Source organism: Acomys minous (genome assembly GCF_964271855.1).
Source record: "Acomys minous genome assembly, chromosome: 1".
Lineage (NCBI taxonomy): Eukaryota > Metazoa > Chordata > Mammalia > Rodentia > Muridae > Acomys > Acomys minous.
The window spans coordinates 2,795,629-2,814,796 of NC_140483.1; the positions used below are offsets into that span (position 1 = coordinate 2,795,629).

Consider the following 19,168-nt stretch of genomic DNA (forward strand, 5'->3'; position numbering starts at 1 on the left):
TAGCTCTGTGGTGACTTGACCCAGTTGCCTTCCACACTTCGTGTCCTCACAATCAGTGTCCCCACCCTGGGCCATCTCTCACCTATCTCCTCCTGAGGTCTCAACTCTAATGCACACCCACAGCCTTCCTTGCTGTGCTGCCGAGAGAACAGCTGAGTGCTCTAGTACCGCTGCCCCCTTGGACATGGCTTGTCCTAAAGCTTAGCTTCCTGGTGCCATTCCCCACCTCAGAACCCTTTATGGCCCTCGTTGAAATGGCACCCATCCCATCTTCCAGTGCACAGCAGGATGCTCTCAGACTGGCACTCTTGCACTGAAGAAAAACCGTGGCTTTCAGTGGTTTTGCAGCTCAAAGTGTTTTTAAGTTTTACAGTCAACCACTTTTCTTGCAAACTCCTACACATGGATGTGCACACAATACGATGATGACATCATAGCACTCAATTGGCTGCTGTTTATAAATCGCATTCACTCACTGCGAACACTTCACTACGGATGAGTGGTCCTTAGGCCATAGCCACACTTACATTTTTAAACAATGTTTCACATTCCATAGACACGTGACTGCCTTTTGCAGTGGTGTGCATGTTATTGCTGTCCGCAGTCGGACACTGAGTGACACTAAACTCGTCACTAAAAGCGAGTCAGTAGAGCTGGACAGGAAAGGGTCTAGTTCTTGCGCAGAGCCACAAGGGTACAGGGCTTAAGTGCAGAAATTTATATCTTAGACCAATAAAGTCTGAGCCTCTGTACCCTGGGGTGCTGTGGAGTAGGCCCCAGGGTGCCGCGGGGTTTCCCCAGAAGGCTTGTTTTTTTGGAGACTAAGAGCCAGAGAAGCAAGGGAATCTCATGTTGGTTCCTGGTCTCATGTTATTTCTCAATTTTATGCTTAATTTGCTCCTTTTGGTTTTATGTATTTTGACACCACTAAGTGTGTATGTGGATTCCCCATAGTCCTTTAAATGCTATAAAACTTTAATATGGGGAGATAAAAACAGTAATAAGCCATGCCTCCAAGCCCCACATTTAGTTCTTTATTTGAGCTACAGGATAAACAGTTCTGGGTTCACATTAGATCCCCAGTGTTGCACTGCTTTAAATGCAGTTGTGCCCGCCTTGCCTTCCTCCCTCCTCAGACTCGGGCCTCTTGCAGAATGAAGTAGAAAAGTCATCTTTAAAATTCTGAAATCCTCATCTAATACCTACATTGGCATGAGGCAGGGCAATTTAACATGGTTTGGAAAGAAGCCAAGATGAATAACCAATGCCCAATTTCAGGCATGCAGCCCTGGACTGTCTTTTGGAAAAAGTGAAATCCGATGGCCATAGCCTCCTGCTTTCAAAATTGTTCTCTTGGCACCCTGATCCCTAAGAATCTTTGATGCACAAAGTTCAATAGAAACACCGTCTAAATAGGTTCGTCCTAAAGATGGTTAATATATGCTGCTTTATTGAATAAAGCACATTTGCTTTATAAAAAAAAAAAAGGAAATTCACTTAGCTGCATGTCAGTCACCCAAAGTTTGAGTGTACAAATGAAATGGAAAACATTTATTACACAAATTTAATTACAATTCTAGGAAATAAACATGCAAATCAGACGGAGCTCAATCTGCAGCGGCTGATCCTCTCCCACCCCCCTGGCTTGCAGTCTGTGCACCTCCTGGAATCGCAGAGACCAGGCAGTCAGAGGCCTGGCTCTTGCAGGCGGGAGGATCACAACGAGACAGTCAGCGCCTCTGGCGAAGTAGCATCCACGGTCTCAAGACTTTGCCCAGGTGCCTTCCCCCACCCCCACCCCCGCCCCCACCCCGCGCCCCTTCCCGCTTTGTCTGCTCCACTCCTTTTAAGCCTCTTCCTTCCTTACGTGGCCTTCCATGATGGAGGGTCCCCAGACAGCAGTTATGAATTCATGTAGTTTGGGCTTTTTTGGTTTTTTAGTTTTTGTTAAAAAAAAAAAAGAAAAGAAAAGAAAAGAAAAGAAAGAAAGAAAGGCCAGCCACGCGTGGTGGCACATACCTGTAATAGTAGCACTTGGGAGGCAGAGGCAAGCAGATCTCTTTTAGTTCATGGCCAGCCAGGTCTACACCGTGAGACCCTGCCTCCAAAACAAAACAAACAAACAAACAAACAAACAAAAAACCCAACAAAAACCCACACAAAAGCTAAACTCCAATTGAATCCACTACAGGAAGAGGGAGAAATCACTATTTGTCAAATAAAGTGACTTGAGCTTCTGTCACAGGCTTTCCACCAAGAGCAATCTTCTTTATTAGTTTTGTTTTGTTTTTCTTGGAGGTTTTCCCCACGGGCATCCGCACCCAGGAGCTGCCAATTCACGTGGCCACAGGACCAGTGCTGCCTTGTTACACACGGGCTGAGGGGAAGGGAGCGGGCAGGCGGGGGAGAGCAAGGCTCAGTCCAGCTCCGACATCTGTTTCTCATCTCCGTGTGCTGTACAGACGGAAAGAAAGTCTTTAGCAAAGGGTGGGAAAGGCACAGATTTTTTTTTTCTTAAATCACACGCACACACAAAAAGAAAACTAAACCAAAATTTAAAAAAAAAAAATAGATGTCTGGGCAGGTTGCAGTGAATGCTTTGGGCGCTGCAGCCCCTGCCCCGGGCGGGCTGCGCGCGTGGGGTCTCGGGCTGCGGGCGGGAGCGGCCCGCGCGGCCCCGAGGGCGGAGGCGGAGCGGGGGCGGAGGCAGGGCGGGCGGGGGCGCGGCGCCCCGCGAGCTGGCAGAGCAGTGGGAGGCGGGGAGCGCGCTTGTCAGGTTCCCTCTCGCCCCGGGGGCATCCAGCAGAGCCCAGCTCGGAAATCCGCGGGGAAATGGCAAACAGGATTGACGGGTTTCTCGCGCTCCTCGCCAGACACAGCGGCTCATTTCCATAACCGTCTGCGGCGGCGGCGGCGGCGGCGGGACCTGCGGGGACCTCGGCCGCCGCGCACCGGGCCACGCCGACAGGGCCCGGGAGGCGCGTGGGCAGCGGCAGCCGCACGGAGGACGGCGGCGGCTGGAGCGCGCGGTGCGCGGTAAGAGCCGTGACCCCAGGGCGCGCGGGGGCGGGGAAGGTCGCGCGTGGGGCTAGGGCGCAGCTGGACACAGCGGGGCGCGGGGGCGGCGCGCGCTCTCCGGGGCTGCGCGCTCTTCCAGGGAGCCGTGGCGCGCACGAGGCGACCCGGGCGGTGGACGAAGACATCCCCCCCCCTCCCCGTAGCGGCGAGTCCTGTGTCCCCGGGTGGCAGGAGGGTCGGCTTGGGGTCTGGAGGCTAGGGAGGAGGCCCTGCGGGGCGCAGGGGCGCGCGCTCCGCGGAACAAGGCGCCGCTACCGGAGCTGACACCTTGTATCCCCCACCATCACCTCCCCCCCACCCGCCACCTCCTCGCCCGCCCCTGCTCCGGACTGCGGGCGGCGCTGTCCTCGGCTCACCTCCCCGCGGGCTGTGAGGCCCACGCCCCCGCCTCTGCTAGCCTTATCGGCCCCGCAACTTTCCCGAGCGCCCCGGCGCAGGAGCGGGGCACCGAGGTCCACCCTGGGCCCAGGAGCGCGCAGGGCGCGGGCGGCAGCGGCTCGGCGAAGGACACTGGCAGCTGCGGGCTGGAGTGCGGCCCCGCCAGCCGCCGTGAGTCATAGCCTTGGAATCCCACCTTGGCGTGTATTTCCCATAGAAGGAAACTTGGTTTTTAGAAAGAGAGCGAATAATCATAGCCCTTATTCTTCAGGAGAGGCACTGGGCTCTAGCACCTTGGAAGACAACTTGCCTTTGTTCCCAGACACTTGGGCTGTTTACTTTTCCCGGCGGCCCGAGGCTAGTTGGACGGTGCCCTCTGTCCAGGAAAGAGACTTAAGGGCAGTGACACCAGTCTCCAGGGTGCGTCTGTGTGAGACCCTGGGTAACCGACCCGTAACACCCCAGCACCCCATCTTGGGCCTGGGCTGAGAAAGCTGACCCCAAAACTCCCAACAGGGAACCGCTGACTACCTTAGTCGCCCCCACACCTGCATTCCCAACCCCAAGTCCCTCGGCCGGGAGCTCTTAGCCCCCCGGGACCGGGGACCGCAGCTGGACAGTGCACTTCCAGGGACACCACCAGGGCCTGCAATAAGCCCCCTGCAAAAAGCGACACCTGTCGGGTTTGAGGCGTTGAAGGGTTTTGTTCTACGCATCCAGACCCTTCCTCCACCATTGGGTGAAGCGGACAGTTGAGATCCTGTCTGGGACCACGTGGAGTCCGTGGGTGGGGAAGTCGCTTGCCTCCCCTGGACAGAGCACTGCGGTTCTCTGGCTCGCCCCAGTCACCACATGCTGTTCAGGGTTGGACTCTCATCCTCCAGCTGCCTAGAGGCGCCTTATATAAAATGCTCTGTGATTCCCAGTGTGAGAGGAAGAGGGACGGCCCTTCTGCCCTGTGCTTTAACGTCCAGTAGTCCCTGTTAGAGTCCTGGCGCCCCTGAGCCGCGGCTTTTCACACCATGATGGCTTCATCCCGAAAAACCGAATTGTACAGAACTGCCTGTATGACGAACGCTCGGTATAAAATGCTCACATGTGGCTGGAGGGGCCACTCCACAGCATCACCACAGAGGCCAAACAGCTGCACGGAAACCTGCGGACTACAAGTTAGTGCAGCGACACTCTAGGTTTTAATCCTCTCGTTTCTGATCTTCAAACAAAATCTCTGTTGTATACATCATTGTGGCTGTGTTTCGTATTAGCAGCATACGTTTGTGAACGTGGATTTCTGCATCCACGCTAGGCATCAGTGCCCAGTGCCGTAAAGCCCGGTGCCTCCTGAACACTACACTTGCCTCTAATTGGTTAACGTCAGTGTGAGTTCTAAATAGACCAGGGAGGTTCAAGTGCAGACTCTCCTCCCCGCCCCCCCCCAAATAGTTCCAGCTCATTCATGTTTTATTCCAGCTTAAATAAATCTCTTGCAGAACCCAGCCTCTCCCAGTTAGGAGCCTGTGTGTAACAGTTTCCAATTTGAAAAAAAGAAAAGAAATGAAACAGCCACGCTAAAAAAATAAAATAAAATAAACCGACTATGCCACATTTCAAGTTCAAATGCGTAATGATGGAATTTCATATGTTGTAAACAATGCTAACAAATAGAAGCCCTGAGAGCCTTAACAACAGAAACGCTGCTCCCCGAGTCATTACGGCATAAACAAACTCTGGCTGCCGTCAGCAGCCCAGGGCCCATTAATGTCCTATTAAGCAGCAGTAATTGCTGCCAGGGGCCTGGAAGACCTTCTCTTTCTTTCAGGGCAAGGGTTTGTCAACCTGCTTTTGTTTATATGTAATAAAAGTCCCACCAGGCAAAGGCTTGGAGCTTCTTCCCAGAATCCTCAGCGGAAGTGACTGTCAGTCAGAAAGAGCCACGGTCTGGTGTGATCCCAGCTGTGACACTTTTGGATACAGGTGTCCTTCAGGCGAGGCTGAGGCATGGCTTCCTGAGTCTTTAGGGGCTACAGAGTTTGAGGGTAAAAGAGACCAAAGGGATGAGTTTGTTAAATTGGTGGAGACAAAATTTCTTTGTTGATGTCTGAAAGAGTAAAATAAATGACATCGCTCACCATTTCTTGATAGATAATTATTTTACACACACACACACACACACACACACACACACACACACACACACTTTTCCTAAGGCGTTTCTAATATCTCTTTGGAAAGAAAATGGAAGGGTACACTTGAGGCCCAAGTCAGCCATACTGCACCCGCTGATTAGAGACCCTGCCCTGTCTTCCTCAGGCTGAGGCTGAACTGAGACCACAGGTGCCTGGTGAGAGACAGTCCGCTGCCAGCAGCTCTGGCATCCAGAGGACTGCCACGCTGCTGAACCTACGTCCTCCCCTTTCTCCTGGAAGTGCACGGGTGTCATAACATGTGGGGAATAATATTCTCCATGAGGCAGTGGCAAGTTCACCCTTGCCCTAGCCAGAAGGCAAAGAATGAACTGGGGTCCTGCTGTTTTGGAAGGAAAAAAAAATCCATCTTCAGCAAGCAAGGCTGGTGACAGTTCCTTAAAACACAAACAAGCCATGCAGGCCTGGATGTCCTGAAGGTGCCAGGTCTGCCCTCCAGCCTGCGGCCCCAGGGTCTTGCTGTTGCTGTCTGGGACTGTGGGACTGTGGCCTGGTAGCCTGGATTAGCCAGGATGAGAGTCTGGGAACATCACAGAGCACCCGAGAGGCCTGAGGTCAGGGCGGGAACCAGGGAGGAGGGAGGGCCGTGATGCGTTGACTCTTGGAAAGTTCCTGCCTTGCATCTGGCTTCGCAGTGTAAAGAATCATTGGCTGCCTCTGCCCGAAGCCCTGGCTCCTGTTTAATATTCTGCTGCTTGGTTGATGTTGTGCTTGGCTCCTGTGGGACTGCAACTCACGGCTGGAAACTGGAGCCAATTTTCTGTCTTCATCTCGCAGTGTTTTGACTGGAGGCAGATCCAGTTCAGGCCGATCAGGGCTGTGGAAACAACTACCAAGTGTCTGTCTGCTTCACCCTGGGAGGAGAGAGTGGGGGAAACCCTGGGTGGAGAGGAGGAACTGGGAAGAGAGAGAGGAGAGAGCTGGGAAAAGACTTGGCCTCCGCAAGTGTTGGGAAGACCCTAGGGAGTTCTGTCCCCCACCCCCACCCCCCCCAACTGATTATCAGATCTCATCAGATCGGGGTCTCAGAGGGCCTTGAGTAGAAAATTGATTTCACCTTTTTAGTAGAAGGGAGGCAGGGGTGTTCTGGCCCTTCCTCTCAGAGGTGTGTTTGAAAGGTCAGGAGGAAAATGCGTGGGGAGGCAGAGCAGCTTGTCTGAGAGGCTGAGGGGATCTAAGAACAATAAGGAACCGGTTCTAAAGATCCGCTCTGAAATGCAGCTTGCTGATCCCCGAGGCTGAGCTGACAGCAGCCAGAGCTTGCTAAGGTTTCCTTGGAAAAGTAATCAAATGGTTTGGGGTGAAGGGGAGGGACAGGAAGTAAAAGTTTCTTCCAGCACAGAAAGATGCTGAGCGCTTCCTCGGGCTGGCTCCTAACGGGGCCTCTTTATCTACCCCACCCTGTCCCCTCTGTCCCCCAGATCTGAGGCCGTCAGAGATGACGCTGGTTCTGTCCAGGAATAGATTCTGCGAGCCCATGGTCTCAGAAGGAGCTGCTGAAATTGCCGGGTACCAAACGCTATGGGAGGCTGACAGCTACAGAGGTGCGAGCCCCCCAGGGCCAGCACAGGTTCCTTCACAGGGAGACCAGGGAGCCAGCCCACAACTGGCAGGTACTGCCTTTCGCCTTCTCTTTAGCGGGTGGTGTCTCCTCAGGCCATGGAGTGGGTCTCCTTGGGAAAGCCTAGTTAAATTTCAGAAGCCTGCAGTCGGCCTGCTGTGGACATCCTGGAGCAGCAGGGTTTCTTAAAAAGATTTATTTATTTATTTATTTATTTATTTATTTATTTATTTATTATGTATACAATGCTATGCCTGCATGCCTGCCTGCCCACCAAGAGGGCACACAATCTCACTATACATAGTTGTGAGCCACCATGTGGTTGCTAGGAATTGAACTCAGGACCTCTAGAAGAGTAGGCGGTGTATGCTCTTAACCTCTGAGCCATCTCCAGCCCCACTGGAACAGCATTTTTAAAGGGCCTGAACTAGATACCAAAAGTCTGGGCTTGGATCCGTGGAAATGCATGGTCAACGGCTCCACAGCCTGAGCTCCGTCCCACAATGCATCTCCTGCCACGGCTTCAAGCTGCTGCTCTGTGGACCAAATGGTGGCCAAGAAAATAGAAATATATCCTTCCTTTGAGTTTTTATTCAGTGATAGATCTGGTTGGTGTTTTGTTTTTTGTTTTATTTTTGCTTTTGTTTTTCAGGACAGGGTTTAGCTATCCCGGACTTGCTTTATAGACCAGGCTGGCCTTGAACTCACAAAGATCCTCTTGCCTCTGCTTCCCTGGGTGCTGGGACTACAGGCGTGCATCACCACACCCAATTGGCTTTGGGGTTTTGTTTTTTGTTTTTGATTTTGATTTTTTTTGTTTTTCTAGACATGGTTTCTCTGTGTAGCCTTGGCTGTCCTAGACTCACTTTGTAGACCAGGCTGGCCTCGAACTCACAGCGATCCACCTGCCTCTGCCTCCCGAGTGCTGGGACTACAGGCATGTGTCACCACGCCCAGTTGGCTTTTGTTTTTTAAAAGACCTGGAATATAAGCTTTATGAAAATCTGGTTCCTGAAAATGTTTTAAAGTACTCAAAGGAGTGGAACAGAATTTAATTACTCCAAATTTTAAACTTTAAAATTTAGCTTTGTATTTCTAAAGAAAAATCGTTATAAATTCCCCATATAAGTCTGCATTTGTTTACCAGATCTGAAAGTGACTTCTCTCCCGCCTGTGTGAGGCGTCTGAGTACGTGTTAGTATCACCTCAGATCGGTCACAGACCCCACTACCACCCGAGGATTTTGCCGTTGGCTTAGGCAGAGTGCTTTAAAAATGATGGACGGTGGGTGACACTTCCCTCTCATTCTGCCTGGAAATCTTTACCTTCCCAGGCTCACAGGATTCCATCCGATAGCAACCATGAGGACAAATGTTTGTTTTTCATCACTGCATGTACAGACAGGGTTGTAGCCGAGTCAGCCACTGGAGACAAAGGGAACGAAAGCATGTTCCTTGGAGAACCGCTGGCAGGCTCGTGTCATTTGTCTGTCTGATTTGTTACCACAGGATCACATTACCGGGGAAATCCAAGTCCGACAAGCACGTCCAAGGTCGCACACTTCAAGAGAAAGCATGCGGGAGAGGAGGATGTCCACCCATCACTCAGCAGCTGCAGCCATAAAGTATGTTCCGAACAGTAGTTACTCCATTAGCAGCTTTGCTGGTCCTCACACGAACCATCCCAGACAGCAAACTGTTCCACCCACGCAATAGAAGAGAGCCGCTTATTTGTGGGGCCGCATGAATCGCTGTCATCTTTTGGGGGAACCTGTACTGGATAGTTTTATGTCAGTGTGTCACACTGTAAAGTCATCTGAGAGCAGGGAACTTCAAGTGAGGGGGGGAAAAAACCGCCTCCGCCTCCGTAAGGTCCCACTGCCTCAAGCCTATAGGGCAGTGATTGATGGGCGGCCCGCCCACTGTGGGTGGGGCCATCCCTGGGCTGGTGGCCCTGGGTTCTATAAGAAAGCAGGCTGAGCAAGCCATGAGGAGCAAGCCGGTGAGCAGCACCCTCCACGGCCTCTGCCTTGGCTCCTGCCTGCAGGTTCCTGCCCTGTTTGAACTCCCATCCTGACTTCCTTTAAGCAGTGATCTGTGCTGTGGAAAGGTGAGATGGATAAACCCTTTCCCCCCAGGTTGCTTTCTTCCTGATGTTTTATTACAGCAATAGAAACCCTAACTAGGATGGGGCCTGTGTTTCTTTTCACAAGTCCTTGAAGAAGGAACTAGAAAGAAATTCTTTGCCCAGAAATAATAAAATTATGTAAGGAAGCACACATCTTTTTGCCTGGGATTTAATATTCCTAGGCTGAGAGCTAGGCCGGCTCTGCGGCATTGAGTGTTGGGAGATGCATGTGGCTTCAAGGCCACCGCTGTGTGTTGGTTGGGTGCTTATCCAGGATTGCCCTGACCACCTGGGCGTGGAGGGGTCAGGGTCTCATCCTTGGGTGTGTGTGCATAGTGGGCACACTGTTCATCCTACATCTTTTTTTTTTTTTTTGAGACAGGGTTTCTCTGTGTAGCCTTGGCTGTCCTGGACTTGCTTTGTAGACCAGGCTGGCCTCGAACTCACAGCGATCCACCTGCCTCTGCCTCCCGAGTGCTGGGATTAAAGGCGTGCGCCACCACATCTGGCCTCATCCTACATCTTAACACATGTCAGGATTGTTAAAATTCAGTATTAAGCCGGGTGTGGTGGCGCACACCTTTAATCCCAGCACTCGGGAGGCAGGGGCAGATGGATCGCTGTGAGTTCAAAGCCAGCCTGGTCTACAAAGTGGGTCCAGGACAGCCAAGGCTACACAGAGAAACCCTGTCTCGAAAAACCAAAAAAAAAAAAAAAAATCAGTATTAATTCCCAAGGAAGGACCAAAGATGGCTGGTTTTTTTGTTTTGTTTTATTTTGTTTTGTTTTGACACAAGTGAAGAAATAACACAGTGGAGAAAGTGCATAGAGTTAAGAACCGGGCATCTAAGCGTCAGCTCTTTTATCTGTGGTACCTTCCCTCCAGAGCTCCTCTGAGCTCAGCAAGGAGGAGCCAGAGCCGAGTGGCCAGATGCTGAGCTCCACAGCTGCTGCTCTGCTTCCATCGGCTCCCTGACCCCACCCAGCCCATATGTTCTGTCTCCCTGCCCCCACCTTCCTATCAGTGTTGCTCTTGCCTGTTTGTAAAAAGGCACCATATTTATCTCTTTTGTTTCCGTGCTATGGGTATGTGAGGTTTCCAGTTGGGGTACATTGTGAGTTCCAGGGCAGTCCAGGCTACATAGCAAGGCCATGTCTCACTTCTTACAGGTTAAGACAGCCTCACACAGCCCAGGACTGCGTCCCCCACCTCACCCCCAGCTTCTCTCTGCCGCTCTTTTCCACCAGTCCCACAAGTAAATTGGTCCCTCATTTGTCGGGTCCTGCCTGGGCTGAGCCTCACTTGACTTCAAGTCCCCTCTTAGCAAACAAGGCAGGTCACGGGTGTGTAGCCCTGCAGTGCTCCTCCGGGGTACAATCCAGACTCTGATATGTGCCCGTTAGAACCTGCATCTGGAGTTTTTAAAAAAATGTACTGGGGCTGAAGAGACGGTTCAGCAGTTAAGAGCACTGGCTGCCCTTGCAGAGGACCTGGGTTCTGTTTCTAGCACCCATTTGGCGTCTCAGAACTGGGTTTAAGTCCGATTCCAAGGAATCCAGTGCCCTCTTCCCACCTCCCACCTCTTGGGCGTGGGGACTGGGCACTCAGGCAATGCACAGACAAACATGCTGGCAAACACTCACATACATAAAAGTGATCTTCCAGCCAGTAGGGAGGGCACAGGCCTTAATCCCAGCGTCCAGGTGGCAGAGGCAGGCAGATCTCTGTGAGTTTAAGGCTACCTTGGTCTCCATAATGAGTTCCAGGATATACAATAGGGAGACTTAGTCTCAAAAACTAAATCAACAACAATAGTAATATAAATATTTTTTTAAATAGATAAATTTAAAAACATGCTGCTGCTGGGCGTGGTGGCGCACGCCTTTAATCCCACCACTCGGGAGGTAGAGGCAGGCGGATCGCTGTGGGTTCGAGGCCAGCCTGGTCTACAAAGTGAGTCCAGGACAGCCAAGGCTAACACAGAGAAACCCTGTCTCGAAAAACCAAAAAAATAAAAAAATAAAATAAAAGCATGCTGCTGTGAAATGCATGAGTGTGCCTCTGCACAAATAAGGTGTGTGAAATTCAGCTTGATACATTTCACCCAGAGCACCCCTGGTCATCGACAGCCAGGTCCACCTGAATCCTCCGTGTGCGGCTTCGGGGACCCCCACAGCAGCTGCTACCCTGACCTCTGGCAGCTCAGGTTGGCTGTGTCTGGCGTCCCCTTCACTGTGACTGAGCCAATGGCTGGGTGCTGCTTGGTCAGCACCAGGGAGCCAGGAACAGGAGGGGACTGGGGCAGTAGGGCCAGCCTCCGGCGGTGATGGTGTCTTCACACACTTCGTTTCCTAAGCGTCCCCCTGTCTCTGGTTCCAGACCGTCTCTGTTTTCGAGGAGCGAGCACACGTCCTTTACATGTCCTTGGAGAAGCTGAGGTTCATAGACGACCCGGAAGTGTACCTGCGCAGATCCGTCCTCATCAACAACCTGATGAAGAGGATCCACGGGGAGATCCTGATGCAGAACAGCTGGTGCCTCCCCGCCTGCTCCCTGGGCGGCACCTCTGCCCAAGAGTGGTTCCTGGCTCAGGACTGTCCGTACAGGAAACGGCCCCGGGTGGCCAAGGAGGAGTGGGAAAAGTTCCACACTTGCTGTTTTTACCAGGAGTGCGGGGGCCACTGCCTGAATCTACCCGTTTCTGCCAGTGCCGGCGTTGGAAGCTCCTTGGCTGCTCCCGGGGCCACTTCCACCTCTTCCTCCCCGTCCCTCTCTTCTTCCTCCTCCACTTCCTCCTCCTCATCTTCCTCTTCCTCCTCCCCTTCCTCCCCTCTGCCCTTGCCTACTTGTTCCCACCACGTGGACTTTGATATAGGTGGTGCACCTATTTACAAGAGCCAAATACCTGCCAATGAAATTTTTGTCACTAACATTAGGTCACTTGGTGTCCAGGAAAAGGCCAAATTCAACAGCGATGGGAAACTGAGTCAGGAACCCAGCAGAGATGGAGACGCCCTCAGCCAGGAACCTGTGGGAAATGACCTTGATTTTGAGTGCAAAAGCCAATTTTATGATTATTTTGAGACTGGCTACAATGAGAAAAACCATGTGAATGAGTCCTGGAAAAAGTCTTTAAGGAAAAAGGAGCTCTCCTCCCCCAGCAACAAACTGTGCTGCAGCCGAGGGAGTAAGGTGTGACTGCCCTCCACCGGCACGCGGGAGCACGCACAGCATGGCCGAGTTTTACTTTGAGTGGATTTTGTAGTTTTGTACAAACTGATACAATTACACAGTGACCTCTCCGTGTTGTTTCACTGCCCGGAGAGCAGATTGCACAAAACATGTGTACAGGAGGCAGCCACAAGCCACTTATTAATGTGATTTTTGCCAAGGAAAGCCAACTTCATGTTTAAAAGTATATCTTAGTTTTCTTTAAAAAGAAACTCCGTAGATGAGCTAGAGGGCAGCGTGCCCTTGTTATATTCCCACCGCCCCTCCAAGGAGCCCGCCGCTAGCCAAGTTCCACATGTCTGCCAGTTGATGAGGTAGTCGTTTGGTAAACAAGTCAGCACAACCAGCAGAGACGCCTGCTCCTATATGGTACAGTGTTTTCTTTTCCTGAGTAAAAGGCTGAAGACAGGAAGCCAGATGGAATGGTTCCGTGAGCGTGTATTGGACCAGTTGGGACGGAATGAAGAGCACGTGGCAGGATCTGCGCTGATGCTCCCTGAAGGCCGACTGGCCTGTGACGGCCGGTGGGTGGCCAGAGAGCTGCTGTACAGGCCCGGCTTTGATGGGGCAAGTAGGGAGGAAGCGCACGGGGGCGTCTTGGTGATGGGGAAATAGGTGGCATACAGGGCGATCTTGGGTGCCTTACTTTATCTTAATTTTTGCCAATGTGAAAATTAAGGATAAATCAGAGTTACAGCAGGGATTTAACAAATAGGAAAAAAACACACAGGGTGGATCCACGCGATTGGAAACTTAACTTCGAACTATTGTGTTCTGCTTTTGATTCACCATCCTCTTTTCCTTTGTTTTTGACGCCCAGTGGCTGTGGGTCTGACATTTTGGGTAGAGGTGGAGGAGACAGTAGGAAGGCCATTAGGAATGGGGGGGAAAGGCACCTGGGCTTTTCCATGCCAACGGGTGGTTGCCAGGTCTGGGCTTTCCCAGTGTTGGGTTGTTTTGTTTTCTTGTCCAGTGATGTTCACAGCCCGTGGCATGCGTTATACTTTGACCTGTTTTGCATCATTTCATGCGTTTAGACTCTTAAGAGCATGTGGTTTCTATATATGACTTTCGCTGTTGATTGAGAAGCACAAAGCTAATAGGTGAGGTGGTGATCAATACGTTCTATCTTAAAGAATGTAAAGGCTGTAGGTTGTGGAGCGTTATCTTGGAGAAGTGGGACACTGTCGTCATCGTCACTGTGCGTTTGGCCAACATACTACTCAACGATACCTTGAATTTGCGCGTCGGCGAGTGTCCCCACGACACTCTGGACCAGTCCCACCAGCGTGAACCGCAGGTCCCAAGGCCAAGGATAGGTCTACGTGACTGGGTCCTTTTAACACAGTTACTCACAGGAACAAAATGCCAAATGGAGGGAACGCGTAAGTTCTCCCACTTTCTCCAAGATGAGGCTTTTTTTTTTTAACTATTGCTATTAATATTAAATAGGTCTCATTCATACAGTGTATGAGTAGATCGTTTGGGCACTTGTCCGCAAGGACCAATTTTTAAAACATGTTCCTGTGTTATGGCTGAATAGTCTAGTAATGTTTTGTCCTTTATTTTCAATATTCGATGAACATTTTGGTGTTGAAAATTTTAGGTGATAGGTGCTTGTACAAGACTGTGTTGTAATAAAGTGAGGTTTTCTTGATATATATTTATTAAAATGATCAAAAATCATTATGTTTTTACAAATTTCATTTTAGTGGCTAGTTCTCTTTTTCATGCTTCTCTCTATAAAAACAAAAAACCTTCAGAATGTCTAGGAGCAGTGTGGCTGGCAGCCACCGGGTGTTTAAACAGGGAAAGCTCATAAGAAGGAGCTCAGGCCTGCGCTCTGTGAGATGTCAGGTTAGGAAGATGCCCCGTCTGAGCGGTGGTAACAGCCAGGGGACTGCGTTCGAGTTTTATCTGATAAAGAGGGAGGTCTGGTTGAAGGCAAATTAATTTGTCAAACATATCAACTGCCTTGCCAGTGTGGTGCTGTGCAGTGATTTAATTGTGAGGGACTGGCTTTGCCCCCTTTGCTTCTTCCACCCCAGCATCTCCAGACAGTGTGGTCTTGGTGTGCTCATCCTGTGGTATTTGGGGAGCAGGGTTAAGACAAGGGTCCTACTCCATGGTCCAGGCTCACCCAAGCTCCTCTTGCCGGGATCTCAGATGCTGACCCAGCCCAGTGAGATGGTGGGTTTTGACAGTGTGCACATGAGCAGGTTGATGTATCTGCTCTGCAGAATGCAGTAGACTCACTCATGTACAGCACTAGACTCTGTTCCTGTTAGTCCTTTGGGGTTTGTTTCTAGGACATTTCCAGAATACTGAAAAAACAAAAACAACAAACAAAGAAACAAACCCTCTTTTTCTAAAACAAACAAGCACACAAAAGGCCCCGTACAGGCATCTGGATAATGGCAATGACGTCATCAGTGTGAATGCATGAGCGCTTCCTGTCTGCCTCCTGATTCTCAGCACTGTGGCAGCCACCCAAGCAGTGATAGCTAGGTCTCCCCAGTGGCCAAGCCACTCCAGTCGTGAACCCTCAGCTGCTGGGCTCTTTGTGATGCTTAGACACATAAGTAAGCAGGGTGTGGTGGCCTGAGGGTCCCTGGAGGTTTTTTTTGACGGGTCCCCCTAGCCTACTTGGTGAGCTCAAGCCACTGAGAGACCTTGTCTCAAAAAACAAAAAGCACAGTTCCTGAAACCTAATGCGTGAGGCTGACCTCTGGCCTCCACAGGCATAGGCACGCATGTGCACGTGCACACACACCTGCACCTGCACACACTTGAACACAGGCATGAAAGCACACAAATTTATTTGGGAAAAAAACCAACCAAATAACCCAAGTGGCCCTGAGTTGCTTGAACTGCAGCTGCCTATCATGCTGTGCTCTGCGTTCAGACACCCTCACTGCATGGGCAGCGTGGCCCACACACCTGTAATCCCAGCTGGAGCGGTGGAGATGAGAGCACCAAAGTTCAACTTTGTGACAAGTATGGCAAACATGAAGCCAGCTGGGATACTTCAGGTCAGGTCTTTAAAAGAAAAAAATGAAACCGTTAAGCCTGGCACACTCTGGGAGGCAGAGGCATCTCTATGAGTTTGAGGCCAGCCTGGTCTACAAAACAAGGCCAGGACTGCCAAGGCTGCACAGAGAAAGCCTGTCTCAAAAATAAATAAATTCAAAAAAAGAAAAAAGAAAAGTCCTCCTCTACAACATCACCCCCTACAATTCCGCGGCATGTTTGTTTGTATGCTGTCATTCCTGCCCCTTCCTGTCCCAACCATGGGCAGTTATAGAAGACAGCCTGACAGCATTGTCTGCCCCCATTTTTTCCTTTCCTTTCCTTTTCCTTCCTGTCTTCTTTCCTTACTTTTTTCTTTATCCTTTTTTCTTTTCTTTTTTTTCTTTTTCTTTTTTTCTGAGACATGGTTTCTCTGTGTAGCCTTGGCTATCCTGGATTCGCTTTGTAGACCAGGCTGGCCTCGAACTCACAGCGATCCACCTGCCTCTGCCTCCCAAATGCTGAGATTAAAGGTGTGCGCCACCACCGCCTGGCTTCTTTTTTTTTTTTTTTTTTTTTTTTTTTTGAGACAGGGTTTCTCTATGTAGCCCTGGCTGTTCCAGAACTCTCTCTATAGAGCAGACTGGCCTTGAACTCAGAGCTTCACATGCCCTGCGTCCCAAGGGTTCTGTTTCACAGCGTGTCCCTCCACACCCGTCTGCCCCCACTCTTGAAACCCTATTACCTGCACTACACCTTGAGAGCACCTTAGGGATAGGTTGGAGAGAGAAGCTTAAAGCTAGACATCACCGTTTAGTAACTGAGCAGAGCCTCTCCAGTGTGATCTTTCAAGGCAACTGAGACTTAGAAGGTCCAGCATGCTGCTTTGTCATTCAACTGCTGGGTGTCAGTCGCACCGGAAGCAGACTCCTGTAGAGCACCGCCAGCCAGACATGCATACGGCGCACATACACCTGCACCAAGTGCTTCCTTCCTGGCAAAGAGACCTGAGCACCAAGAAATGCCAACGTCAGGGCCAAACAGCAGACAAGGTGGCAGGTTTCTTCCACTGCAGGTGGGTGTCTATATCCCTCATACGACTGAGAGCAGATGAGGAAATGAGTTGTTCAATTTCTTTAGAAGATTGATTTATTACATATGCAGTGTTCTGCCTGTGTGTCAGAAGAGGGCACCAGATCTCATCATAGATGGTTGTGAACTGCCGTGTGGTTGCTGGGAATTGAACTCAGGACCTCAGGAAGAACAGCCAGTGCTCTTAACCACTGAGCCATCTCTCCAGCCTCAAGTTGTTCAAATTTATGTTTATGATAGACCCTTGAATGAACTTGCAACTCTCTGGCAAGCTTCCTAGGTCTCCGAAAAGCCAAGGGGCCCGTGTAATGACATCACCACCACACAGAACAACTCAGGAAAGAGCAATGAAATCAGCATTTAGGTTTAAAAAAAAAAAGAAGCTATATCATATGCCTTCAGTAACCCCTTTCATGATTGCGTGTGCACACGCTGCATGTATGTGTACACGTGTGTGTAGGTGCACATATACACAGGGGATCTACAGGCCCACCTAAGGTTATCTTTCCCCAGTCACTCTCCGTTTTATTTTTGAGACAGGGTGTGTCCCTGGACTTCGAGCTCACTGGTTTGGTGAGGCTCACTGGCCAGTGAACCCCAGGGCTTCTCCTGTCTCTACCACTCCAGTGTTGGGATTGCAGACACGTGTTGCCATACCTGCCTGTTACTTGGGTGCCAAAGACAGAGCCAATGTACTTGTGGAGCAAACATGTTGCCAAACGAACCATCACCCTAGATCCCCTAATTTTTTAACAGCTACACTGACGGGCCAGCGGGCCCTGGAGCCCTCCTGTCCACACTGTCTCCCAGCACTGCATTACAGGTACACCCGGCCATACCCGGCGTTTGACGTGGCGCTGGGTAGAGCCTCATGCCTGTGTGGTGAGCCCTCTCCCCAGCCACGCTGCCGTGATCTGGTGGTTCTGCGGTTTACAGTGGATGCATTTGTGAGCTTACAGTTTACTTCTAGGCTCCAGCTGTTGCTTTTGTGGTGTTACACTTGCATCCTGTGAGCAAAGTGTATGCTCTTCACGTTTCTAAAGTCCCTCTCTGAAGTGATGTGCTCCCTGACCTGCGAGGGGCGGGGCTTGCGGGGAGGGAAGGCTGTTTAGAGGCCGCTTCTAGCCCCAGTGCACACTGTGTATTAGTGGGAGAACTCACTTAGGAAAAATACTTGCAAAGATGAAGTTATGAGCACTTGAGTCTCGCATCCTGCCATGAAGTGCATCAGCAAGTGAGTTTAATAAAACATGCTGTTTAAAATAGCCTGTAATTTCCTGTCTCTGCACTTCCCTTCAGTGTCTGTGATGGGCGAAGAGCGATGACTAAACAGAGGGAACTCACACAGCCTCGGCTGCTGCTGGTGCAAACCTCCCTGGGAACGGCCGCAGCTTCTTTCTGCCAACAGCTCTCTTCTGGGCTGACTACGGTTGTTGGGGTTTTTTTTTTTGGGGGGGGTGTTTTGTTTTTTCCCTTAGTATCAATCTGATTTGTTAATTTTAAAAATGCAAACTACAGCCGGGCGTGGTGGCGCACGCCTTTAATCCCAGCACTCGGGAGGCAGGGGCAGGCGGATCGCTGTGAGTACGAGGCCAGCCTGGTCTACAAAGTGAGTCCAGGACAGCCAAGGCTACACAGAGAGACCCTGTCTCAAAAAACAAAAAAAAAAAAAAAATGCAAACTACTCACTCATAGCTTGATACACCTGCTTTTGGCCACAATAAAACTGATAAGAAAAAATGAAGCTGAATGAACCTACTCTCATGCAATTGCCTACTTCTCAGTCCTGCTTTGTTGTTGGTGGTGTTTTTTGTTTTTTGTTTTTTGTTTTTGTTTTTAACTATTCCCATGATTTAGAGACAAAAATCTGACTGGATGCTTTCTCTTGGGGCTGGGAGAACATGCATGGAAAAGAGCTGTTACAGTTGCCAGCTCTGTGGGAAGGACACTCTGGCTTGTGCCGCCCAAGCTAGACTGGGCTCCATCCAGGCCATTGCAGGGGAGCAGCCGAACCCAGCCTCAGACATTCAGCCCAGCTCTGCTGCTCCTGGACACCCCTGCAGGTGCCTACCAAGGCGACGGAACAGAGGTGAGCCGTGCTCTGTGTGGCTCTGCTTGCCTTGCTGTCAAGGGGGCGGGGAGGGGGTAGTGGACTGCTGTAAAGTACACCCAGGGCAGCATCTGAACATCTCTGCAAGAAATTGAGAAACAGGCTCCAGTGTGTGTGCCCAGAAGGAAATGTTACACAGAAAACATCTTTGTTTGGAGATGGTAAGGTATTTTGATGCTAATTACTGCTTACTGTTTCTGTGACCAACCTTTTGCTTAATAAAAAGCTATCCCACCTGGACAGGACAGGAGATAGGTGGGTCTAGGAGAGAGGAATTGTGAAAAAAAAACTGCCACAAAAAAAGGAGAAAGAGAGAGACGTAAAGGGAAGAGAGGAAGGCTGCCATGGGTTAGCTAAAGAAAAAACACATGGCTGGT

The 19,168-nt window shown here is 50.6% G+C and overlaps 1 protein-coding gene and 1 long non-coding RNA gene across 2 annotated transcripts; one reads left to right on the top strand and one right to left on the bottom strand.

Annotated features, from left to right (window-relative positions):
* Nucleotides 1-1,956: 1,956 nt before the first annotated feature.
* LOC311596474 lies at nucleotides 1,957-6,009 on the bottom strand. The gene is made up of 2 exons (XR_014778856.1): nucleotides 3,435-6,009; nucleotides 1,957-2,454 (listed from the first exon to the last, which is right to left on the bottom strand). It is a non-coding gene; the product is annotated as an uncharacterized lncRNA (long non-coding RNA).
* Nucleotides 2,734-14,266, top strand: SERTAD4 (SERTA domain containing 4). The gene is made up of 4 exons (XM_084779925.1): nucleotides 2,734-3,036; nucleotides 7,082-7,273; nucleotides 8,730-8,845; nucleotides 11,729-14,266. Exons 2-4 carry the CDS (start codon nucleotides 7,099-7,101, stop codon nucleotides 12,545-12,547), a joined length of 1,110 nt encoding a protein of 369 aa, XP_084636051.1. The 5' UTR covers nucleotides 2,734-3,036; nucleotides 7,082-7,098; the 3' UTR covers nucleotides 12,548-14,266.
* The last annotated feature ends 4,902 nt before the right edge of the window (nucleotides 14,267-19,168 follow it).